The 26,021-nt window shown below is 35.0% G+C and overlaps 3 protein-coding genes across 6 annotated transcripts in view; 1 reads left to right on the forward strand and 2 right to left on the reverse strand.

The window, feature by feature from the left end:
- The first annotated feature begins 2,481 nt into the window (after window positions 1–2,481).
- On the forward strand, window positions 2,482–3,816 carry LOC129797322 (histone deacetylase 8-like). The gene is made up of 3 exons (XM_055839749.1): window positions 2,482–2,626; window positions 2,689–3,308; window positions 3,373–3,816. Exons 1-3 carry the CDS (start codon window positions 2,555–2,557, stop codon window positions 3,788–3,790), a joined length of 1,110 nt encoding a protein of 369 aa, XP_055695724.1. The 5' UTR covers window positions 2,482–2,554; the 3' UTR covers window positions 3,791–3,816.
- On the reverse strand, window positions 3,773–4,562 carry LOC129797323 (protein canopy homolog 4). Its single transcript, XM_055839750.1, has 2 exons — window positions 4,351–4,562; window positions 3,773–4,287 (listed from the first exon to the last, which is right to left on the reverse strand). The coding sequence occupies exons 1-2, from the start codon at window positions 4,524–4,526 to the stop codon at window positions 3,837–3,839; spliced, it is 627 nt and encodes a 208-aa protein (XP_055695725.1). The 5' UTR covers window positions 4,527–4,562; the 3' UTR covers window positions 3,773–3,836.
- Window positions 4,563–5,057: 495 nt separating this feature from the next.
- The window catches only part of LOC129797324 (homeobox protein ceh-10-like), a 37,471-nt gene continuing 16,507 nt past the window's right edge, over window positions 5,058–26,021 (reverse strand). The window contains exons 3-7 of one of the 4 annotated variants that reach the window (XM_055839752.1): window positions 23,772–23,862; window positions 23,507–23,633; window positions 7,867–8,041; window positions 6,709–7,177; window positions 5,058–6,368 (exon numbers count right to left, since the gene is read on the reverse strand). In XM_055839752.1, coding sequence (XP_055695727.1) covers window positions 6,095–6,368; window positions 6,709–7,177; window positions 7,867–8,041; window positions 23,507–23,633; window positions 23,772–23,862 — 1,136 coding nt within the window. In that variant the 3' untranslated portion in view covers window positions 5,058–6,094. Of the gene's footprint in view, window positions 6,369–6,708; window positions 7,178–7,851; window positions 8,042–23,506; window positions 23,634–23,771; window positions 23,863–26,021 lie in introns of all 4 variants that reach the window. The other 3 variants (XM_055839753.1, XM_055839754.1, XM_055839751.1) reach the window with 3 other exon arrangements.

Below are 26,021 nucleotides of genomic sequence, written 5' to 3' on the forward strand. Positions count from 1 at the left end.
AAATCCAAATTAAATCAACAAAGAAAAATTTATGAAATAGAATAAAAAAGATTTTTAGATCCGATTTTTTGTGTCCCATTAAAACCAAATTGTTCATTCTCAGTTCAATGCAATCGCTGTGAAAATTTATTGGTGAGGAATAACTATTTATTCTGTAGTTAAAATCATTCAACTATTGAAAGAGCATTACTCATGGGACCTTCTTCGCGACATTAAGTATTTTCTAGGTAAACTAATTAATTAAGGATAAATTGAAGAAAATAAAACACCTGCTTTGGAACAATTTTACAATCATCATCCCTATTTTTTGCGTCTTTAAATCTCCATCAATGATTACATCTTCAATATTTTTATACCATGGAATACCGTGGTGTTAGGAAAATGTTACACACACTCTACTACTTGTGCTGTATTCAATGCAACAAAGAAAATTTTTCAAGCTATCATGCAAAAGTGAGAAGCAACATAATGTTTGAGCGAATGTAAAAGCGAGAGATGAATAAAATAAACACAAACTATTTATTTTGACGAGCTATTTTATTTTTTATCGCTGAACTTCGTGCGAGGTGACGATGAAAACTCGCGTATAATTTCTATTCACAATCTATTAAACAGCTGAATTCCATGTGTTGTTACTTTTTTCTAACAACACACAATTTTTAGAATCAGATGTTTGCCCCCTCTTTGAGCCTCTTTGCACGCACACATCATGACAAATTTCACAATGCCCCTTGTGCTTGGGAAGTGTGACGATGTTGGCGCGATTTATCAAAAAAAAAAAAAACTTTATAAACTCTTTAGTTTTGAAGAAAAAAAATCATCAAGATTTCCGTGATCTTGCAGAGCTAATAACAAAGATGATTAATGATACAGAGACACCCTTCGTGCAGAAAATGTGATTTAAATCAGAGAAAATGCTACACATATCGATGATTTAATCAATTTTCAGTATTATTTAATACATCAGCGGGGAAATGGCGTAAAACTCAGTTGAAATTGTGAGATCAGGAGTGCCAGAGAAATATATATATTTTATCATTGTTTTGTGTCGTTTTTCACCACGAAATTGCCTTCACTTGTGTGCGCCAAGCAGCCAATTAATTTCTAACACTGCTACATGACCATTTTCTCATTATAGTTATTGCGCAACAATGCTAAAAAATTCTTATTTTTAGGAACTAAAATTCATTAAGTGTGCATAACACAAACAGGAGACTTGGAAGCCTTTTCTAGAGCATTGATGCTTGACCTTTTTCCCTCCAAATAGTTTCCATTTTTGTGAACATTATTTTCAGTGCCAAAAACTCGAGAATTGCCCCCAATTCCGGACCTACATCCATGCAAATGTTCTTCGGTCACTCACAACAAATGGGATAATATTTAGATTTAGTTGGGCTATTTTTAGGACAGACTCACTCTAGTAACCCACTTTGCGGAGAGCGTGAGCCCTTGTTGGTCATTTGCGCAATAATGTTGCAATAAAAACGTTAGAAAAGAACTCGATGTCAGCCCAAAAATATCTTGATTTAAATTTAAGGAAAAAAAAACTTTTCCTTTGTCATTTAATAAATAAAAATGAATAATGTCGTGTTCTCGAAATGTTCTTTGTTAAGAAATGTGAGTTCCGTGGAGCAAGTTTCCTCCTTTAATTTTATCCAGACCCCAGAAAATTTCGCTGACCAAATAGGGAAACTTGACTTTCTCAGTCTTTCAAGTGGTGGCTAACCTTGTAGCGATCTTTTTCGTGGATCGCATATCACACAATAGAGGCACGCAATGCAAAAAAAAATGTTGTTAAAACTGGTGGTAAATGCAAAAGGCTTATAAAAGATGAGATTCTCATGATGGACATACAAAAAATTTAAAAAGAAAAATTTTTAGGTAATTTTTCTAAAATATTGTAACCCGTTTTCTTCATTTTTCGCATTCGTCGCATTTATGATTAAAATGTGAGATTTTTCAAATTTTATTTTTAATGAATCTATTGTCTATTTATCCTCAAATAAATAACTTATTTTAGGAGAGAAAAATAGAACATTTTTTATGGAGGCCAAGATTATTTCAAATGACCTAGATTCGCATTTTCGATTATTATAAATATTGTAAAAATCTATTGGACCAATTTTAATAAAAACTTGTGGAAATTTTTTTCGAAAAATGAAGAAAATTTTGAAAATGGTTTTGTACGAATAACTTTACTTAATTACATACTTTCCAGTTATTGAGAAATCTTGAAAAAAGATAATTAATCAAATCACAATCCTTAATTATTTCTAAAAGTTTTATTTCAGTAGCAGGGAAATTTGTGGGCTCGGGGGACGTGTTTTTCATGGAGTTTTGGGGTTCTCCGAGCTTTTCCCGGTTAATTTTTGTTTTTCTTTTTTACAAACGATATTTTTTAAATTGATTTTTTAAACTTTTGTTTATTGGCGGGAAATACGATAAACTGAAAAAACTGACTGTATTACTTCTAAAAGCTCTGAAAGCTTTGCAGTGTGGAGTTGCCTGGTTGCGATGGAGGCGCCTAGTATTTTTCTTGTTTTCTAACCTCAAAATGGCGGGAATACTGATTTTTAGTGAGAATCTACTGCGGGAATGCAACAAAATCCCCAATTTAAATGAGCGAGTAAGTAAAAAAAATATATCCTACAATAATTTTAAATAAATAATTGATTTTTCTTAAATTAGGCTTCAATGATCTATGCTCTCATTGAAGCATATGGACTTATAAAACATGTAACAATCCAGCATCCACGTAGAGCTACTTACGAGGAACTCCTTCTCTGTCACTCTGAGAACTTCCTGCGACACCTGAAGACATGCGATGGCAGTGAAGAAGTCACCGAGGAGGATGAGGAATTCGGCTTAAGCTATGATTGCTCCAAATTCTCAGATCTCTATCAGTTTGCAGAAGTTATTGCAGGAGGAACAGTCACTGCGGCTGAAGCTCTGATCTCCGGAAGTCGATTTGCAATTAATTGGTGCGGTGGTTGGCATCATGCTCAGAGTGATCGAGCTGATGGCTTTTGCTACGTCAATGACATTGTGGTGGCAATTCAGAAGCTAGTGTCGCACTTCCCGCGAGTTTTATACGTGGATTTGGATGTTCATCACGGGGATGGAGTTGAGAATGCCTTTTCATGCACAAAGCGTGTCTTTTGTCTCTCCTTTCACCTCCATGAAGCTGGATTCTTTCCCGGAACCGGTGGAGTGGAAGAATGTGGCTTTGGAAATGGAAAAGGCTACACAGCGAATTTTCCGTACAGAAGAAACATATCCGGAAAGCGTTTCCGTGAATCCTTTTACAAGTTAGTCATTGTCTTAAGGTTTCAGTTCTGAAAAATTTCATGAGATTTTTTTTTTAATTTTCAGAACCACAAAACTCATCATGGAGAGATTTAATCCCACAGCCTGTGTTATCCAATGTAGTGCCGATGTAATTGCCGGTGATCCATTGGGAGGAGCCAATCTCACACCAAAGGACATTGCAGAGTGCATAAAAGTGGTAAAGTCTTGGAATATTCCTTCTCTATTCGTCGGAGGTGGTGGGTACAATTTGCCCAATGCCTCTCGCCATTTTACCTTCCTCACAGCAACAATTTGTGGGGCTGATGAGCTCAGCGATGATATTCCTGAGCATGATTTTTTCAATGCTTACGGACCTGGATTTGAGCTCTCAGTTGAACAGAAAAATCTTAAGGATTGCAACACAGATGCAGAGTTAGAAGAGATTTATCAATCAATTGTAAGAAATTTAGATAAGTTTGGGGTGTTTCCAGAGAAATTATGATTTTCTTAATTATAGAAAATGTTCAATTTATGTAATATTATAAAAATCACAATTCGTCCTTTTTCCCACTGTCACCTTTCTCCTGAACGACTTCATAGAGGCATTTGTGAGACTGCCCCATGAGAGCACGTTCTTCGCAGAGATATTGCATCAGTGGGACATTGTCCTGATGCTTAAAATACCAAGATTCAATGGTACCCTCGTATTCCTCCAGAAGACTCTCGCACTGAGTCTTGAGATTTGTTATCTCCGCAGATGGTTTGTCCCACAACTCCAGAGGAATGCCCAAATCCACCTTAACTCCTTTGTCCACGAGTCCATGCAGAGTTTGGAATGTTTGAGACATTCCTTTTGCAAATCTCGTGCTGTCTTGTCTCTCTTTGTGTATGTTGTACTGCAGAATCCTTTCACAGACATTTTCCAGAGATTCCAAAAGTCGCAATTCACTCCGTCTGTATTCCTTTTTCTTCTTTGGCTTCACATCGTCCACAGAGTATCTAGAAATGTGTTTGCATGACGTAATTACAGTGATAAGGCTTCCAGAAATTCCAAATACTCACCCAATCTCAATCACATCATGGGATTTCCCAGTCTCTGTGAGGCGTGCTTGGAGTTCTGTTGCGAGAATTTTGCAGGCTTCGCACTTGTCGGCATATTTTACACCTTCTTTTTCCTCTGGACCAGCCAGGGTGGCTTCCAAGAGCAGAAAAACAAGTAAAAACTCCCGGAAAAACATGTCTCTGAAACTCTTGAGATCAAAAGCTATACTGTTTTTTTTTAGGTTATGTACCTTTCATCGAATAACCCGAATAACCATAGAAAGCTCATCGATTGCATTTTAAATGCTCTAACGGTTGTAACGGTTCGTAAAAATATTAATGTATTTTTATTATTTTTTTATATATTTTTTAACGAGAAAAACTTATTTTGAGGGCTCCGAAAGTTACTGGGAATGCTCAGGGGGCCCCGGGAAGCTTTAGTAATTTTATCGCGATCGGACAACAACGGTGTAGAAATGCATAGCTGGTACAGGAACGAAATCCTTTCTTTTTTTTAATGCAATTCTTTTAAGTAAATCTCTTTAAATAGTTGGGAAGGTTTCATACAACCTTAATTAAAGAATTAAAGCATAAATTCATTCAATTTGGGCTTTTATTTTGCTTGTAACTTTTTTTTTCACCTTCTGTCTCGGAAAATTTACAGACATTAATACAGAATTGAATTTCTATATAGCCATCCTTTAGTGAGAAAATGTTTTAATCAGGACTTTTTGTTGTGTCATAAATGTAATAAATAAAATCATTTTTTATAATATAATTTTTGCAGGCTCTGTCTCAATTCTTTCGAGCATAAATTCAATTGAAAATTGACAATATATTTTTAGGTGTGACTTTCTTATATTCTAATTTACACTTTTTCTTTTAGATTAGATATTTACTAATTACATTGTAATTATTTTGTGTTTGCCTTATTGACTATTCTATATTCATTGTTACGGCTAATATTTTTTTTAAAGTACATTTTACAGCGAAATTAAACCTGAAGTATCTTCGATTCTTTATTTTTTTTCAATAGGTTTCTTTAATACACTAAAAGTTCTTTTTTTTGCTTTGCCTTAAAATTATTCACTTTGAGAATGAATTACACAAGTTCTTATGAATTTATTGCACATATCATACAATTTTATTTACAATGCATTTTATTGTGGAATAGTTTTTGCAATTTTCTTTTTAATACTTTGTCTGACTCACAATGAATTTCTTTTATTTTCACAATTTCTCTGTGTTAAAAGATACAAGACGGGTGCTAATTTTTAAGGAAGAAAATAAAACAATCATTTGAATTAATAATATTCTTTTCAGAAATATTGTCAATGAGATTTTTTAACCCGATTATTTTCTTAGTTTTTCTTGTTCAGCAGATTATTCCAAATCTCTTTCTTTGTACAGAAATTCGATGCTTTTTCACTCAATCGATTCAATCTAATTTTTGATTACTATTCTGTGCTATTTTCATATATCCGGGTCTTCTATTAGTTGATGTCTTTTCCATTCTACGTCGTTGTTCTGTTACTTTTCTCGTTTAAGTAGATTTCATTGGTTTTCTTTTGGTTACATTGAGTACTATACGTAAAATGTTAAAGAAATTCAGGTAATGTTGAGAGAAAGAAGTTGACCATGATTATTGGGATTTTTAGATGTCTCCTGGGAAGAAGTATTGTGGCTAGCATTTCCGCTCGTAGGGATTGTGAGTGAGATCATGGGAGGATGTTCTGTCCGCACCAAAATTGTCGCAATCCTAGTGTCAAAAGGACACACTGGGACTACTCGCGCTTGGCGGTTCGTTGACCGGTCGTGCAGGAGAAACAGCCGGTGGGTGGTACTTCCGTTCTATGTGGAGCCCTTCTGGTGGTGAGTGATGACCCAAATTATTGGCATTGCTGTCACAAGATTGGGGAGAACTATTGGTGGGACTCTGCAATCCCGCCAAAGAGCGCACTTGGAGTAGGAGGCCACTGTTGAGGAGTCTTGCTTGGTGCTCTTGTGCTTTTGCTCTGAGACATGCTATTGAATTGTTCCTGTTAAATATAGGACTTTGTTATTTTGTACCTCTAATTAGAGGAAAAAAACTTTTTTTTTTATCTATTTAAAAAAGAATTAAAATGGATAATGTCGTAAGATTTCAAAATATTTGGGTAATTTTCCGTTTTTTATGTCTCGGAATTAAAAACTTTTCAGTTTCATTTTCTCTTCGATTTATTCAAAAATATTTTACTTTACTCTTTGGACCCTTTAAATTAAAAATATTTAGAGAACAAAAAAAGATAAAAATCTTTCTAAAAAGTTGAATATATGGATGTAAAAAGAAATCTATCGACATCATCCTTGAATTTATAACTTCAAAGTGTTTTGAATCACCGTATTAGCGAAATGGGGTCTCTGAAGTCAACCCACCTGAAGGCTTCTGGGTCTGTATCGGGTGGATGGTATCCGGGTATCGCGAGAGCTTTTCGATCTAGCGCCGTTAGATGAGGATGAGTTGTATTAATACTCGTAGCTCCTGGTGGAAGGGTTGGTGGGGTTAGTTGAGATGCTTCCGGGGGCGGTTGTACATTCCCGCCATTTCCTGAATTCTCCCCACCAATATTCCCATTTCCCGATTGGGGCGTATGCGGTGTATGCTGTTGACCCTGTATGTGAGACTTCCCATCCCCAATTGATGTTGTTACCCCTGTGGTTGCACTGGAGGTTGCCATGTGCGGGGTTTTATTATTTTGCGTTGGCCCACTAGCATCACTCGCCTTCGAGGCAGCATCCTCCCGATCACTTGCTCCACTTTCATCATTCTTCAGAGCCTCAGCCGCTTCCAAGGACTTCCGGTGCATGCCTAATACGAAATATCAAAATCATTACAATCAATTTCAAATTCGTCACGGCGAGGGTGAATTTCATATTGTCGACGCGGGGTTGTGAGGTGTGTTGTTAACTAATAAACGCGCACGCTTTTGCCCTTCGTTTGTACGGGGTGAAGGATTGTCCAGTAGGCAATAAATAAGTCAATAACATTTTCAATGGACATTGTGTTGAGTTGGCTGAAATTAAACCAATAATTTCCCCAACTCACATCGCGTCTACCCTCAATTGATGGGCTATTTCACCCCCGTCCGTGACTATGTAATTTACTGTGATCTTTCAACTCTATATATGCCGTGATCTATTGATGTTTTTGAGAATATTGTAAACTGGACTCCTCAAGTGAACGATTTATTTATTTAAATTTTAATAATTTTAAAGGGCTATTAATTGATTAACGATTTCTCTTTTTATTCAATTTTTTTATATTTTTATAGATTTTTAATTTTTAATTTTAATAAAGTTTATAATACAAATGAGAAAAATCAATTCCTCTTTTAATAAGCATTCATCTTGAGTTGTCCAATTATCCAAAAATCTTGATCTTTTAAAAAATTGAAATTGAAATTGAATCATGTTTTTCTCTTTGTTAAAGTGATAAAAAAGTAAAAAAGAGTTAAAGATAAACAGAGTAAAAAGTTCATTTACATTTTTCCTCCATACCTAGAAGCCATGGTGCGACACATTCATTTTCTTTGGCCGATTTGAGAATTGTCTCCGGCAGAGGCAATGAATGTCTTACCATTGCACCATAAAGTCCATATTCGGCCATAATTGTGCTACGTCCCCAGCATTTTTCCGTTTTACGCCACTTTGCCCGACGATTTTGGAACCAAACCTGCAAAAAGGAATAAAACATCCATATTTGGGGATTAATTGTGGAATTTTCCACTGAATGTATGTATACGTACAATCGAATGAATGGGGAGATGGCGAGATAGGGATTATAATTATGGTTGGGAATTGTTGAGGAAAAGTGAGGAGGAATCTCCATTTTATTTTATATCCTGAGCAAAAGTGTCTATTAAATTTAACCCCTCGGGGCTTGGAAAATTAATAAGCAGGTCATTTTCTTCAATTCCTAATCGTATTAACATTCCATTCTTCTCATTCACTTGCTGATTCTCATAGCCAAAGTGATGTCCGTGGAATTTTAGGGTATTTCGGATTTTTGGGGTGCGTTGAGAATGTTTGAGGGATGAAAGTCACTAATCAAGTTGAAATTCATTTAATTGCTAATATTTCAGGGGTTGAGAAGAGACAATTAAGTATTTATTAATAAAACACGCCGAGTTTATTGGACAATTTCTCTCAAAAACTAATTTAATCACAAATAATGATGAGGGTTGAGAAGTCGTTGAGAAGGAAAAAAAGTAATATTTAATATCAAATTAATTGATTGCTATATACATATAACACATAAAAAGGCGTGAATAGTAGACATTACTCTGATTGTCTGTGCTGATTTCCCAGACGTACAATAAGAAGAATCCACACAGTGATAAGTTAACAATAAAATAAACGAGCGAATGAAGAAGAAAAACACTTGGCATCGCCATTTGCATGTTGAAGAGGATTCTTGCGGGAGATAAAAGACATCAAAGAATTTCTCTGTACATCTCTCCTCTTTTTTTCTGTTTCTTTTCGTCTCATACACACCAGTTTCCCAAATGTACCCAATTCAAGTATTACAAAATGGTAATGGGATGGATAAGTAAGAGGGAAAGAGAGAGAGAGAGAGAAAATGCTGAAAACTAATTTTGCTGGGTAGAAGCCACTCTACAAGTTGAAACTCATTGAGAGTTTTCACTCATGTTTGGATAACATACTAATTATTTATTTAAATTTTGTACCGCAACTCCCCACTTAATGGAGCGTCCACACACCGAGCTTTTGGCGCTCTCCAGAGTTAGCATATTCAGCGTGTGTGGCATCGAGACACATTCACTCCTGGACAAATTATCTCAATCTTGTCTCGTCATGACAAATTGAAATTATTTTACTTCTCGCAATATTTTTGTTATACGTTTCAAGTGAAATACCATGGAATTGTGCATGAAAGAAGTGAATAATTGATTTCTCTGGTTGGTGGAGTGAATTCTTTCTTTTTTTTTATCCTTTTCTTGGTGTCCAATTGAGCATCCTTCATCATACAATCAGCGCCTTTTTCAACCCACTTGAGGCAATCAATGGGATAGAGAAGAGTTTTCTTCATAAATATATACCTAAATGTATATATATACTTTGAAAATCCCAAGAAGGAGAAATTCCTCGAAGTCACCTCTTCATCATCATCATCATCCTCCCTGGTGTACCATCATCCACTTGAAAGTCTCCTCACAGAGAAATCATGAGAAGAGGAAGAGAGAGTGTCAAAAAATCCTTGCAAAAAGGGTGTCAATTCCTATCAAATATCCTCACAGAATTGAAGAGTTGAGAGCACATAAAAAAGGCAGCACAGACAGAACAAATCGGTAACATCTTAACAAGTAGCTGCTACTTCTTCTGTGTTTTTCCCACACCACACGAGAGATACGCACTATGAGATAAGGAGGCGCATCTTGTTGGCAGAGGAGAGCGCAAGGATTTGATACATTTGGAGAAGAGGGAAAAGATGCCCAAACAGAGGCACAAAAAATCATCCAGACCAGAAGATATTCTTCAACGGACAGCACAGCACTACAGAACATCCCAAAGTGTTACTCATCACTTTTCTCAAGAGTATTCCCTGGAAACACCGAAAGATACACACATAAGACACAAAATCCAAAACCTTTTACTGATGCAACCAAATCAACCATAGTGATGGTGGTGCACAAAAAAAACGCCACAAGAACAGAGTGTTGAAGTTAACTTCAAAAGCATCACAACTCTTGAGAAGAAAATTGAAATGAAAATGAGATTGAAATTCCCTTCATCTTCTTCAATTTCATTCTTTTCATCTCCTTTTGTCTCCCCTGCGTCCCACCCATATTTTCAATTTCATGTGCAAGTGGTGCGAGGTTTATTATCGGAATTCTCGTGAAAACATTTTTAAAACTATTAATTTCCTCTTATGATGATGCTTCTTGACTTGTGACGAACGCCATTTAGCTAGCAGGGTGGGAAGATTAATAAGAAAATATACCAATAATAAATCCATCTCGCCGCGAAACACTTCAATGGAGAACTCAATGGATGGACAAAAAAATATCTATTGGCTTTTCGAATTATATGTGTTATGCATAATATATGTATTTGTAGACTTTAGAGATATTTAGGTAGACATTAGAGACATAATTTTATTCAATTTAACTTTTTTCCATCGTTTTCATTCTCTATACTATTAACCAAAGAATTATTTAATAAGTTCGCAGAAATATTTCCAACAAAACCATTTATTTACTTGTATTTACACTGAATTATTAAATGATACCATCACGTGGCATTTTATTATAATCAGAAATACCAACCACCGCAATCATTTATGCATGTGAGATCCGACCCAAGTCTCTTAGGGGAGAAAGTGATTAATGGGAATCAAGTGTATTATATTGTTTGTGCATTGTGTGTGATGTCATACAAATATAATACAATTAGATTTGAATTTATTATTGAATTATTAATTTGTAAACGATGTTCATTATATACCCAAGCTGATGAGTATATGCGAGGGTCAAAAGTGCACCGTTTTATCATTTTAAATTAGATTAAACGCCTACCCCTCTAGAGGACTTGCGCTATGAAATTGCACATTTTCACGCAGAGATACTCAAAAATCTTTCACAGATAAATTTATTGGGATTTTCCACTACAAGTGCCAGCAAAAAATCTTGCACAAATTGTCATGGATTGAGGGAGAAAAATACATTTCACCAATTATGCAAATTTCATTTTTGTTTGTTCACACACGCAAACTCACCATGAAGGCGCTCTGAATTTTTCCGCGAACGCCAAAAAGGGGGAAGATTTTCACTTGGAAGGGCAAAAGAGAAAGAGAGAGAAGTCTAGTGGTTAATGTATTGGAATTGATTTGATTATTTTCTTGAATTTGCATGACACTAATAAGGATACACATCTCGCGGAGATTTCTCTGCCAAAAAGAGAAGTTTATCCATTGCCACAGAGAGTTTGGCTAAATGGATTTTCGGCAAAATGAATAGAAAAATAAAAAATGAAAATTTGATGAATAGTTAGAAAATCTTTTTGTGAAAAGTTGCAAAGAATATTTAAAATTTTCCTTCAAAAAATATTCAAACAGATTTTATTTAGTAAGTTTTGTAAAAATCTGTACAAATTTTTCAAATAAACTGAAGTAGCTGAAAATAATCCTTATGTGTATATAAGAAAATCTTTCCATTAGTAGTTGGATTACAAGAGAAAATACCCTCACAAGAGGTTAATGTTTCGAAGCCAGTGCACAAAAAAAGAAAAAAAAAAGTGCTGAGAACATTGTTGTGTGTCGATGGGCATGTAAAAAGGGGATAAATGGTAAATTAGGATTGAGGAAGATTATCGGCACTCCATGAATATAATGAAGTGGCACGTGTCGAAGCCGGTGGCCAATTATTTTGTGGGTTGTAATACCAAAACCCCTTCGTTTTTCTTAATATACTTCATACACTTTGATACAAAATATCCACATAATTTTCACACAGAATCGACTATTCTTTCATGAGATAATCTTTTGAAGAAAAATGAAGTCGGTATGTGGGGGTGAAAGAATTGGGATCAGCAAAAGTAATCCAATTTCGTTGGTTCTCTCATCTCTCTTTCAGGGTGTACTGAGAAATTTTCATGTGAGTAGAAGTTGAGAGACACCGGAGAATGCGAGATACATTAATCTAATAAGAAAACTGAAACCAACCAGCGTGCAGTGAGGTTCGGTAGTTTCCTATGTGAGCTAGCAATGGGAGATGGAAGGTGGAGCTCAATGGAGTAATCTTGTAAAGTGACCGTCGTTCAAACTAAGGGGATACTACCGTAAATTGAATTGGCGATTTCATTTTTCAAGGCACTTTTCAGACCATCCCAATATTCACTTCATCCCGCCAAAGACTCTCTCTCTCTCTCTGAGTTTTCCCTGCTGGATGTTACTGGATGTATAACATTTTCGAAAAGGGATGGAAAAAAACCGCAATAAGTATAACTGAGGTTTTACACAGAATATTTCTGTGATAAATCAAAAATCTGAACCATTCGTTTTCATCGTGAAACCTATTCACTTCACTTATTTCTAATTAGAAAATTTATCTTTCTGTGGAAATTAATTATTTGTTATTTTAACCCTCGCTTGCCATCTCTCAAAGTCGACACACAACCAGAATATACCCCAGAGGGTGAGATAAAATACATGAAACGACGTCCGCAGAACCATAAAGACACCCAAATGGTCGTTCGGTTGAGCAGCGGGTGGTCCAGAAAATTCCCCCATTTTCCTCCATTTTCCACTCTAATAAAATATCACTGACGCTCTTCAACTAAACCCAACCCCGGGGAAAACTCTTGGCGCCGCGTGCTTCATCAACTCACACCCAACCCCCTTGTAAAAAAAAACAACAATCTCAAACACATTGAGAAAATATCACGATTCCTCGTTGCCAATATTTTCTAGGAATCTTTAGCTTAAGCATTCAAACTCCTAAAACAGCCCTTGTTGAGAGGAAAAGTTGACCAATAAAAAAGCATGAAGCGTAAGACATATAGAGCCACCAGAAACCACTTGAAACATCTCTACATGGACAAATATTAACAATGTAATAGAATAAATAACAAATTACTTCCCTAAGGCGACACGTGTCGTTCACGCCTTCCCACAATTTATTGTCGGCTCATGAAGGATTCTTGTTTAATCATTAAAGTTGCAGTGCATGGATTTTCCAAACCATATCCTGTTTATAATTTTCTAAAAAAATTTCATTCACAAGTTATGTTTTTATGATAGATAAATTAGATAAACCACAATCAACTTAATCTTATTGATTTTTGTACAAAATATATACCAACAAAATGTTATTTTCTCAAAGAGAAAATCCCCAAAAGGACATTCAAATTGGAAATTTGTAAGTCGTCGATTTTAATTAATTCAATTTTCAATTCAAGTTCATAAATCTTCATTATTGGATTTTATTAAAATAAACACACAGGCAGACACAGAAAGGAATTTAAAGTAGCAGTCAAAGGGTTGGAAAATCGTGAAAATCCCCATGGCAGATTCCAGAGGGGATGGAACATCCTCATCTATTTGTACTTAAAGTCAAATTATCCTTCCACCAGAGCCTGTTGACGCATTTATTGACAAACAATTTTGATCCCTCTTTTTTTCCCTATCACATCGCCGTTCTCTTATTATGCAAAATACATCCCTTCTCGCATAAATGGAGCTTTTCACGAAAACCTCTCTCCCTTTTATCCAGTTCTCATCGAAATACTGTCTGCATTTCATGGGACCAGCACTTTGTGGAGAGCCGGATATAAAGGACCAGGGAGACGGCTACAGGGATGGAAAAAAGGACACCCAGAAATACCAGAAAATTGGGTGGATTCAGTTACCTGGAATCTACTTGACATCCTCTACGCTACTCCTCCTCAGTGATTTGACTCCTTTTCTCTCCTTGTACGAAGAGTTCGTGATTCCAAGGGTGGATTTTTCTTTCTACTTGTAGTGAAAAAGTAAGGAACTTTTTTTTTCACTTTACTAAAGAATGTGCAAATGCTGGTAGAGTTTACCGAAAGGACAAAAAAAACATGCGGTTACCTACAGATTGTCGGTGGGGATCTCAAAATCCCTACAACATCCTTCTATCCAATTACACTAAGTGAACAAGCGATTGGGATATAGCTCGAGTAGCAACAATTGAGGTTCTTTCTCACCCCATAAAGGTGAAGAAAAAAACTTTGTGGTTTGATAGCAAAAATCGCATTTGGTGTTTTGAGTGCGATTACGGTTGAAAAATGCTTTGAAGTGAGAAATCACAATTTTTAGAAAAATATTTGCAGCTCCCGAGTGAAAAATAAAACCATCAATTAACTATTTCTTGGTCGATTGTATTATAGATATGAAATGTTGGAGGGCTAAACGAGAAGAGGGTAAATCAGATCGAAAAGGGAGATGATGCTTCGCTAAATGAAAAATTGAATTACTGAGAGACACACAAGAGGGGTTCGGAATTGCTTCATAAGGGTGATTTTTTTCTTGCAATTCACACGCATATTTAGCAACAAATTAATATTTATGGCAAGTTATATTTATGACTCATTGAAAACTGTAAAAAATGCATTTTTGGTAAAATTCTTATCAAGTCCGAATGATTAGTTAAATATGAAAACTTTCTCTTTTTCTAAAGAATTAATTAATTAAATTTCATAAAATAAGTCTTTGAATATGACTGAAATTCTACTGAAAGATTTAAAAGACTGAATGAGGGGCTTTTGGAAGTAAGTATATGTTGTACCCTTAAATTCCTTCCATCGTACCATCAGGCAGTTAATTTTCACCAGTATACAGTGATTTATTCCCTATTGCCAGATAGTGACAGATGATCAAGTTTCATCCTCCCGATGGGATTTCACCGTATTTACACTCACTTTCATCGTGGCCTGATGAGCAAATACATTGAGAATCAATTTTTGTGAATAGCGCGAGAATTCCACGTCCCACGAGATTTTACCACACAACACAAGAGGGGGATGAAGATGATTGTCGATAATGTTTAACTTAATTGATTGTTTGTTCCCAATTTTATGCTATTTAATCAAAGTTTTGCTACATTCATTCCCACATTGCAATTTGATACAATTCCCACGTAATTGCTTTCTGGTAATACTCATACTCTTTAAATTTTTTACCAGCACATAAGAAAGAAGTTTTAAAAAGAAAAGAAAATCAATGTGAGTCAGGAAAAATTCAGCAAAGACATATTTCACGAATAACACCCACATCATATACATATAGCGTAGAACTTGAGACAAGAAGCATCTTCAATATTCCAATTACGAAACTTTTCAGTGAATTAATCATCTCAATTCCACGCCAGCAATTCCTCGTCCCCAATACCTCTGTGTCCCGCAAATCTCAGTGTTGTCGTCCGGAAGACGAGACAGTAGACTCTATTAAGTTGAGATGATGAGTGAGAAAATCATTAAAAGAAGTCGAGGAAGAGCAGAAGACAAAAGAATTTGAATCAAAGAAAAGAAGATTTGCATTTCAATGGGATAATCCGTGAATTTAACACCGTCCAATTTTTGCATTCTCAGCACACGTAATCACATTTATGTTAATTTCCTGACAATTTCTTCTGATGTGAGATTTCTAATTTTCCCTCATTTCTACATTCTACCGGAAAGTCCATTTCTTTCATTTTCATATTCTTCCCCCTTTCCAAGGCAGAAAATCAAAATTGGATGATAATCACAATAATTTATTTTAACACGTCAATTAAAGAAAATAATAGCACCATTTATATTTCATTGAAAGTTTTATATGTATAGTCTAAAATCAAAAATGGAATTATTTAGTTTTTCAAAAAAAATTCCTAACAAAAAAAAGAATCAGTTTAATTTCGCTAATTAAGCACTTTTTTTTACAGAAATTATTAATCATAATGAATTCAGCAAACGTATTGATTTGCAAAAAGGTTTTCATCTAATGATCAAAAGAGGCAATTCATTAAATTTCTTGCAGAAAACATTACTGTCCCAATCTCAAATGGCTCACAACTGTTTTGTATCTCTTTCATATGTTCCATCAGACGTTTGCACGTCGAAATTTCCTCGTGATCGTTCCCGCTACCTTTGTTGTTCTCGGTCAAAATGTGTGAAATTGCAAATCATCTAATAGTGGGTTGGAATGAATGAAAATAGCCCCGAAAGTTTCCTTTTTTACCAACTTCTTCCTTCGACACGAAATGAAAAAAAAAGAATTATTCATCGTCCAAACTGCTCATTCTTTTGGACAAACAATGGCGCGAAGACGCGAGTGAATTAATAAAGTAAAATTCAGCCAATGTATGAGTCTGAAATAAGACCACAGAGAACTTCCCTCGAAAAAAATGTGATGGAGGGAATTTGAGGGCAAGGAAAAAAAAGTATTCTAACACATGTTCAAGTGGATTTATTCCTTCTCCCTGCACATTGACCATCTCGTGGAGGTATAAGGAAAAATAATATTTATTTGCTCTCTGTAATCAGTGTGGTAAGAAAAATAATAATAATGAGATCAGCTAGTAGAGCATGACAGACAAATTAGCAGCTTCATGCTTTGACGGTTTGTTAAAAATTTGTACATTTTACAGTCTTCACACTGCCAAGCCAATATGGAGGGAAAAGAAAACCACCGAGGAGGTGTATAAAATATTTCACAAAAGAAATTACAGAGTCACTCTCTTATCTCGTAATAAAATTAAAGAGAGCTCAAGGAGGCATGCTTATGAAAAAAAAATTCTTTAAATAAGACTAATATTGAAAGTGTGGGGCGATGGGTATGAAAGAATGAATTGTATTTAAAATATTCGCATGATCATTGAATATTTCTATAGGGGGGCTCTTGTACCTCTTTTTTTTCCTTTTTGTGTCGTCCACTCTTCTTGTCTGCATCACCTTTCAATATGGTCTCCGTGCAATTCTAATTAGATTTTTGCTTTTCACCCATTGACTATGAACATAAATGACTCATAATCTACATTGCATAGAGAACCGTTTAATTAATTCAACTCTCATCCACGGAAGTTGACTTTATGACCTCTTTCAAAGTCATTTCCTTCAATTACTCCACTTTTAATATACTTAAGGCGCAACTCAATCTCGTAGGAATTTCAAAAGCGTGGAATTTCAAGAAGGAAGTATAAGTATAAGACTTCTTTTTTCTCTCAAAGAACATCGGACAATTTCCTTAGGAATTGCAAAATCTTCCTCTCTCCACGACTTTACTGATATTTTACTTTTTTTTTTTAAATCTCAGATTTTATTTTAAATAGAAAATTTGGAAATGAGATAAAGCTTTCTCGATACAATAATGATTTTACTAATTTTAGAATAATTCTTGTGATGAGTTTTAATTAAAATTCTTTAAAAAATCGTGCAGAAAATTCAAAGCGCTTTTTTTAACGATTTTTTTCTTTCCATTAGCATTGGCATTTGATTGAAACACAAGCATAGCATAGAAGAGGATAATTTGATGGAATTCCATGTGTGTCGTATAGAAAATCACATTAGATCGCATCAATGAAGCAATTAATCAAGTATAATGCAAATGAGAGGCTTCCTCCGGGGCAAATGACTATAAGTAGATGCATGAAAACGTATGAATGTGGGAGGGTGCTAAACTAAAGTTAACCCGACAAATGAGCTCCCATCGAGCTCCCAATTTGACTGTGTCACGAAGGATTTGATTAATTACCAATTGAAAGTTTTGCATTTATGTTCCCCATGCCACGCGCACCTTGCTATTGTAATACGAAATATTGTACCGAAAACTAATTTTATTTGCAAAAGAATATTATTATTTTTCTGAAAATTAACATGTCTGGTTATGACGTGGTGAATTGAAACTGTTTAAAAATGCACAATAGCATGATAATATATACGAATATAGCGAAGGTATGAGATGTTGAAAAAAAAAGTGTTAAAATTGCCACTTTGAATGAATCCAAAGTGGAATGGTAGGTACTTTCAGGGTGGAATTAGAGGCAAAGAGGCATTGAAGGGTATATAAATAATTGATGTGACTTTCATAAATGGCAATTTTCCCCCTGAGATAAGGATGTGCGTGAATGAGAAATTCCGAGTAGCGTGTGTCTCTTTCTCTGCAATCAATTTTACTCCAAGTACACACGAGGGGTTGAATGGGTGAGGGAACCCCCAATTGAGTTTGTACCACCCAATAACAATTCTAGACGCAAATTACGCTGTCAAAAGCACACAGACCAACTCCTGCCCACCTCCGTTTTTTTTCTGCCGCCCAGCAAAAATTCCATTTTACTGTATTTTTTCAATTATTCGCTTTCGATTAACACAAAAGACCAATTTGTTCACGGCAAAATTCTCCTCATGGTAAAAAAAAGCTTCGTGCCACAGGGTGGTGGTGGTAGGAGATTGTGTATGGGCAAAAAAAGTTTCTATCTCATTTTGAAATGAAATTTAGGTTTGAAAACATTTTATCAGACGGAGAGGCAATTTCAGAAATATCAATTTACTCTGTAATTTAATTAATTCTTTTTACCTCAATGAAAAGGAATGAGTATTGAGTTATTGAGCAGCGATTGATAATTAAGCCAGAGTCGCATATGAATATAGTAAAATTTTGAGTGTTTTTTTTATCTACGGGATGTGGATTACCTGTTTAAAACAACATAACTTTCAATACCTAACATAATTTTTAAATTGATTCTAAATTTTTATAGTAAAAGTATCCTTAAATTGATAGAGGTAACAAGAAATTCTAGAAAAAAACTGAACATGTTCAATAAGTTGGTAGTGATGAAATTCGGAAGGGTGGGTCATTCATAAAGGCAGGGATGTTTGAGATGTGTCACCAAGTATGTCAAATTCACATGAGATTGGATAACCTGCTGTTTTTCTAATCAAATTTTCTCGTTATATCTGTGATAGACAGAATGTTTTTGTCTTCTTAGGACTTGAAAATTTTGTCACACACATGTAAGTTTTAAGACAGCCTAACTTAGACTAGTTCAATTCTGAGTTTAATACACTCGATTTTGAAAGTTTTTGTGAAAAAGAGATAAATTGAATCTTTTTATTAGAGGTAGAGCATCTTTTATTATAAAATTTAAAATTTTGTAAATATCCTTCTAAAAAAGAAATTAAGCTAATTTTTACTAAAATACATAGAATATTACACACTATATACCTACATTTAATTATTGATTGAGATGGATTTGTCTTCAGTCCTTTCTATTGTCATCATTATTATATAACACCCCCTCTTTATTACTTGTTAGTTCATCTTGAAGATGGACTCAACAATATAATCGACATGTGTAACAGGATTTAAAGGACAACAAACATGTAATACAAGTGTATTGTGTGTATCTCATGCAATAACATAATTGAATCCCTTGTGGAAAATGCGTAAAGGGATGATTTTAGACATAAACGATGTGTATATATTTAGGCATTAGGGGATGATTCTATGCGACCCTTCATGCAACCACCACTAGCAATATAAATAATTTAATAACTATTATGCTTCAAAAGCTATATGATATTCAAACGATTTTCCTAATTCAATTAATTCAAAAATAGTAACAAGATTATCGTCTCTGCATAAATTCTAAGATTTTAGTTATATAAAAATCCAGTGGAAAAATATTAAGAAGAGTATAAGAAAATCTTCATCCCCTAAATTGACTTTATACCATCTACATTATGGCATGGGCAATGTTCTGCTTAAATGCTACAATATGTGCTATATGGTCTCACATTATTATTTAATCAAATGGAATTGAAATTTCGTTACGCTCCACACAATGGGATGCGAGGCGAGAAAAGGTGACAAAGGGGTGTGAAGATATGAGCTCACAAAATGATTTCCACGAGTACTCCCTCGGGAGGGGTTGCATGCAACACACCAAGTGTTTGGTGTTTGTTGTAAGAAAATTAACAATTACCAATATTTGATGGGTTTTCAGGCCTTCTGTTTACTTTTCCTCTTTTCATCGCACATAGACCGTACATAGGTCTACAGAGGGACTTAAAATTAACACCAACGACTGGTTTATGTTGTTTTTAAAGGGTAAGCGTATTTAATTTCGAAAAAAAGTTCACGATTTTAAAAAATTGTACAAAGTATTATATTTTGTATTTTAAACCGTAAAAATATTCCCTGAAGCCCTTTTTCGCAAAATCTTGCATAGGTACATAAATCCTCTTAGAACGCTGGGTTGAATTTTGAAACATTTTCATACGGGCTTTTAGGGATTTTATGATGATGAGCTATATAAGAATTACATTCGAATTATGTTTATATCATTTAATTAAATCGATATATCAGTCGGTATATAAAAGACATATTAAGCAGTTATGTATAGTTATTTTAGATTTCAATTTAATTTATATAATATGCGTGTATGCCAATTGCAAAATTTATTGGTAAAGAAAGAGACAAAGAGAATATCTTCAGTGAAAGAAAAATGTACTGGTAAGCTGACCAAGCTTACGGGAGCTGTGTTTCTTTCAGTGTAACCAATTTTGTGAGAGCAAACTAGAACGCGAATTAGTTTAAAAACGCGCAAAGTCGGGAAAAGTTGAAAAGTCATACCCTAAGAAATCTTTAAAACGCCATATCTCGAGAACGGATCCATAGATTTTCATAATTTTTTTTTGTTTGAAAGGTCTTGAAGTCAGCTATAACATATCGAAAAATGAAAAAAAATTATGTCGCCATTTTCGAAAAATTCGAGTTCGAAATTTTCGAAAACTTTGTTTTCGATTTTAGCGCCTCTTGCGGTCATTTCTCGAAGTTTCAATGTTCTATACATTTGTAGGGTTTCTCGAAACCTTTCATTTGCGCTTGAGTTGATCAAGATCGGACTTGTAGAACCTGAGATATGACATGCTAACTTTGGAAGGCTATATCTCGAGAACGGATCCATAGATTTTCTTCATTTTTGGCATGAAGTTAGATAATATGGTCAGCTATAACATATCAAAAAATGAAGAAAATTTATGTCGCCGTTTTCGAGATATTCATCGAAAACTAATCGAAAATTTTGTTTTTGATTTTTGGCCCTCTAGCGGTCACTTTTGAAACTTCGGATGTTCTAGAGAGTTGTAGGGTTTGTTGAGATCTTTCATTTGACCCCGGGTTGATCAAAATCGGTCAAGCCGTTCTCGAGTTATGGTCGATTTTCGATGAAAAATTGTGGCGGCCATATTGACTAAACGGCTTGACCGATTTTCGAAAATGAGGTATCGTTGGAAAGGTATTGATGGCCCCTACAACATATCAAAATTTCAGACCTCTAGCTATAATAGGGGCTGAGATATAGCGAAAACAAAATTTTGAGGTTATTCAAAATGGCGGACGGAAGGGTGGGGGGGTGGATTTGACATCATATTCGGATTTCTTCAGGTCGATATTTAAACTTTGCCGTTTACCGCAAGTCTCTATCTATTACCGTTCTCTTGCAATTTAGGTTTATGGTCCGGCCGGCCGGAAAAAAAAAATTTTTGGCGCATACGTTTTTTGAAATGTAGGGACCCTAATTCGTGCTCATCCCAAGTTTGAGCCCGATCTGACGACTTTCGATTTTGCTCGGTACACAAAAGCTGTGTCTGAAAGAAACACAGCTAAAACAATGTGAAGAATGACAAATTCTCCCCTTGAAGAAAATGAAATAATTAAACCGCTGCTAATGATGTAATTCAAAACAAATAATTTTGAGATCTCTCCAATTTTCTCTCCTAATCAAGCCGCTAATTTTCAAATATTTGCCCTATATATAGCCATTGATTTTATACCTATACATTCTTCAAATCAGAGCTAAAGAAGATAAATTCTTGCGAGGGTTGTTATGGCTTCAAAAAAAATCATTGAGTGGAGGCAAAACACGCCATTTTCCAATTTATCTTTTGCCACTTTCACGACTTTCACCCTCCCAAAAATACGGAGAGTCTCACTGTTTGTGAAAAGTTCCTCCACTTGGCGTCTCGTTATCTCCAGCCGAGTTACAGAAATTATTTCCTCCATCCATTGTGCCGTCACATTGCTCTCTCTTCCGCCTTTCTCTGGGTGGAATGGGAAAACTTTGTGGCTTTTCCCTCGTCAGCCCGCTTTTGCGCCAAAATCCCAACAAGGGTATCACCATGGGGGAGAGACAAGAGAGAAAAATCCCCTCAGTTATCCCTGGAAGGCACATAATCTGCACACATACAGCCACAGAGAAGCCAAGAGTATTGATTTTAATTGTAAAATTGTTAATTTGGAGCACAAGAGGAAAATGCAGAGGAGCAATTTCTGCTCACAGAGCGGATTCTCGGGGAAAATTTTGCCTCGGATGAGTGAAAGTCAATGCGATAATCCGTGATGAGACAGATTTTCTCTCAATACATTCCATTAGGAGTGGTTAGGGTAGGGAGAGTTTATAATCTTTTTAAGGTGAATTTCTCAATTATCCTTAGTCTAAAGGAGAAAGAGAAGATTCTTCACTTTGAAAGACTTTGTGTACTATATATAACTCATTTTCAATTATGTATCTTTTTTTGTATGTATCTTCTTTTTTTTGAATCGGAGCAAAAATTGAAAAGCGCTCTTTAAAAAGAATTTTACATTTATCACACCAAATTATAAAATCAAATTATATTATTTTGTGTTTATACCTATATTTTTGTAGAATATTTCGGGTCAGTTTTATATTATATACACAAAATATGATTTTCCATCGCTCTCTAGCACTCGGAAGGAAATTGGATTGAAGCAGCTAAATGTGAGTGCTCGCCATAGACAGCCAATCATGGTAAGAATTGGAGTATATAGGAAAGAATTTTATGTTCTATTAGCTCCGGTCGCTCTGACTTCCAATCTTACTCCCTCCTCTTTCCCATTTCCTCACACAAATACTCCCGAAGCAAGAGCCACAAGGCTTGGAAGCGACTCTTTGTTGCCATGGATATTCTTTGCCTTCCTCAGGGGTTCACCATTACAAGAACACACAGTGAGTCCTTCCCGAACGCATGCGTGCCTCTCCTCTGAGTGCTCCCACAAGGTTTTAACACAATTTTCCGTCTCTTTCCCAGACATAGTCGTCGGGTATGGATTTCCCAAAAGGGAAATGAGCTCCTTTTCATCCACTTGATTTATTAACCTAAACTTCATCCAAAATAAGCCTCGAATTTACTTCTGTGAATACCTATCGTCATTTTCATTTCGTTCCACTAAAAAGAATTTCCATTTTAGATAGACTAATTACAATCATGGGCAATTTTTATTTATTTAAAAAATTGAATATACTCGAAAAATCAACTGTTTTGAGAATCAATCCATATATGCGGAAGTTGTAAGGGTTTTAAGTATCATCTAAAAAATTCTTAATCACTATTTTCAACACCATAAGTGACATAAAAATTCCATGGTCGCCTTGAGACATTCCTTTTTTGCAAAAGTATTGAATTACACAAATTCTCACTATAAATCAATTAAAATCCCCATCCTATAGTTCTCAACGTGAATCTAATTGTCTCACTAGACATATAGAATTCTTGCCATTGTCCTCGTTATAATGGAGATAAGAGACAAGTGTCTGAAGGAACAATGGAGACTCTGACGGAGGTGTGAAATGTTGTTTGGCACAATTTTATTTGAACATACCTGTATTCTATCCTCTGGAAGGTCTGTCTTCAAAGAGAGCATTTCACGAGCATAGACGTCTGGATAGTGGGCTTCTTTAAAAGCTTTTTCCAATTCATCAAGTTGATAACTCGTAAAGATTGTCCGACTGTTGCAAAAATAATAAATTAATAATCCTTATTTTTTAAAGTCAGATTATTATAATTCCTTAAACTATGCAAATGGTATTGCTATAGATTTAAAAATATTTTTTTTTACATAAAATGATCAAGCAGCGAATTCTTACCTGTGTCTCCGCTTCTTTTTCTTTTTCTTGCCCCCAAAGCCATTGATGCCATCAACGGTAAAATCTTTACTTCCGTCTAATGAGCTAACACCTAAAAAATTCAAAAGATAAAACATTTGAGTGAGCATACAAAATATTTTGCCATTTCTTCTCCATGAGAAGAAGGGTTTGTGTAAGTTTTGGGCTACAATTTCGCAAACGGGTGACACCACTCCAATGCAAAATGTATAAACGGGAATCTGCGGCGTAAGTTATAAAACATTCAGGAATCAATTCTGGGCAAGTCATTCGGGGTATTTTCACTATCCATTATTCATTTTATATTTTTCATCCTTTCTTGCATTTGACCTCATTCGTCCCTGTGATTTATAATTCAAGGCGTTCCAACGTGCTTTCGATGGTGGAAGAACTATTTTTCAGAGAGTGGTTGTGTGTGCCTCAAGGAGAGCAAAAAAACGTGGTGTTGGGCGATAAAGGTACCTCCCACGGAGTGAGTTTGGGTGGAAGAAAGTTCTGGGTGGTAATAAAAATTGCCACTTCTCAGGATCTTTCCGTGAAGTACTCGAAGGAGAGTGGAAATTGGATTTTGTCGTGAGCTCGTACTTTATTTATTAACTGATGAAATGTACAAGGAGTCACATTTCCATCGTATTTCCAATTTGTTGGAAAAATATTCCGGAAATTCTGACTTTCACCTTAACAACTTTTTTTCATGCGCCAGTCTATGCTATGAAAATCATATCTTGACAAGTTTTTCATATAATGAATAGGAAATTATTTTTTGCTCATTTTTTTCTACTTATAATAGATTTTCTTTTTTATGCCAATAATATCATAACTGTCGATAATTCGAAGACTTCAATTAGCTTTTTTTTTCTAAATTATTTACGTAGAGAAAAATTTATGTATGTAAAGCTCTTTAATTGACTTCCAATTCAATTTCACGCTCAACCATTTTATTATTATATTGCAACCCAAATTCTGTAGATGACACTTGACTCATAAAATTCACGACATCAGAATTACAGCAGTAAAAGACTTTTACATGAGGGAGATAGAAATAATCCCCATATGACTGTCTTTTATGGAATTTTGGTATTTTCACCCTGGCTTTTTTCCCTCCACTCAATTTTCGTATAGGACTCTCGCTGGCTATGTAGTATGTGAGTTACATTCCAAATTTAAACTCCCCACCATATGATGATTGTAAAATATTTTCCGTTCCGTCCAAAATATCTACTCAAATTGCCAATTACGCCATGGTGAAAATATATTTCAACGAGGTATGTGCTGATGGAGGAGTTTTTGAGAGGGGTTGAGGGATATTCGAATGGGAAAAGGATCCCCTCCGTGTAAATAATACGTTTCGCGAATTTATGTGGAGTTTCTATGTACAATACATATATGTATGTACAGTTTGGGATTTCTACCATCATTCAACATTTCAATTTTTCATGGTTTGTTGGAGGCTTTAATTGGAAATTTGCAGTCTTTTTCGCAATCTGCCTACGTGTGTGTGTAAAGATATATGATGAATAGCATGGAAAAAAAATCTTAGAAATCCCAAGTTGTTAAAGGGTATGAAATCGTAATTTAAGGGCTGATAGTGGTAGTGTGTGATAATTTGCCATTTAGGAAAAACGATGAAATGACAATCATTTATTACTCTCCAGTTTTAATTAGAAATCCTTCCCCACATTCCACATCCCGTGTGTGTAAAAGGTTTCACTTGAAGACAGAGAATTCTTCGTTTCATCCCCTACGTGCTGCCTAGTGTCTGGGTTTATCTTTATAAACTTGTAAGTAATTATGTATGTACGAAGGGTGTTTATGTTATGCATTCACATTTTATACGCCTTTTTTTCAATTATCAATAAAAAATACAAACTAATGCAACATTCATTTTTGTGTTGATAGTAAAATTTTTAACTTATTTTGAAAACCTGCAAAATGTTTTTGATATTTAATGGAGTTTTTTCTTTTCCTTTTGAAATTAACATTTTATTTTAATATTAAAATATTATTTTTTTTATAATTTAGTTACGAACACTGCCACATACATACATAATAGAGTGTTGTGTATGCAACTAGGTACATATTAGAATAGAATATAATGTAATGAGAAAATCATGAATGCCCTAAATAGCTACGGAGTAATCGAGTTAATCCGTAAATTCCATACTCAGGATAAAACAAGAGGTCTCTTCATACGCTTATCCAAAGTAGAATGAAGAAGAGAACAAGTAGTAT

This window comes from Lutzomyia longipalpis, chromosome 1 (genome assembly GCF_024334085.1).
Source record: "Lutzomyia longipalpis isolate SR_M1_2022 chromosome 1, ASM2433408v1".
In the NCBI taxonomy this organism is placed as follows: domain Eukaryota; kingdom Metazoa; phylum Arthropoda; class Insecta; order Diptera; family Psychodidae; genus Lutzomyia; species Lutzomyia longipalpis.

Bases quoted from the DNA above. Each gene is read 5' to 3' on its own strand.
- LOC129797322 (XM_055839749.1), top strand. From the start codon at position 2,555: ATGGCGGGAATACTGATTTTTAGTGAGAATCTACTGCGGGAATGCAAC. The intron at 2,627-2,688 runs GTAAGTAAAAAA...TTCTTAAATTAG, and splicing joins TCCCCAATTTAAATGAGCGA to GCTTCAATGATCTATGCTCT. The intron at 3,309-3,372 runs GTTAGTCATTGT...TTTAATTTTCAG, and splicing joins TTCCGTGAATCCTTTTACAA to AACCACAAAACTCATCATGG.
- LOC129797323 (XM_055839750.1), bottom strand. From the start codon at position 4,526: ATGTTTTTCCGGGAGTTTTTACTTGTTTTTCTGCTCTTGGAAGCCACC. The intron at 4,288-4,350 runs GTGAGTATTTGG...ACACATTTCTAG, and splicing joins CATGATGTGATTGAGATTGG to ATACTCTGTGGACGATGTGA.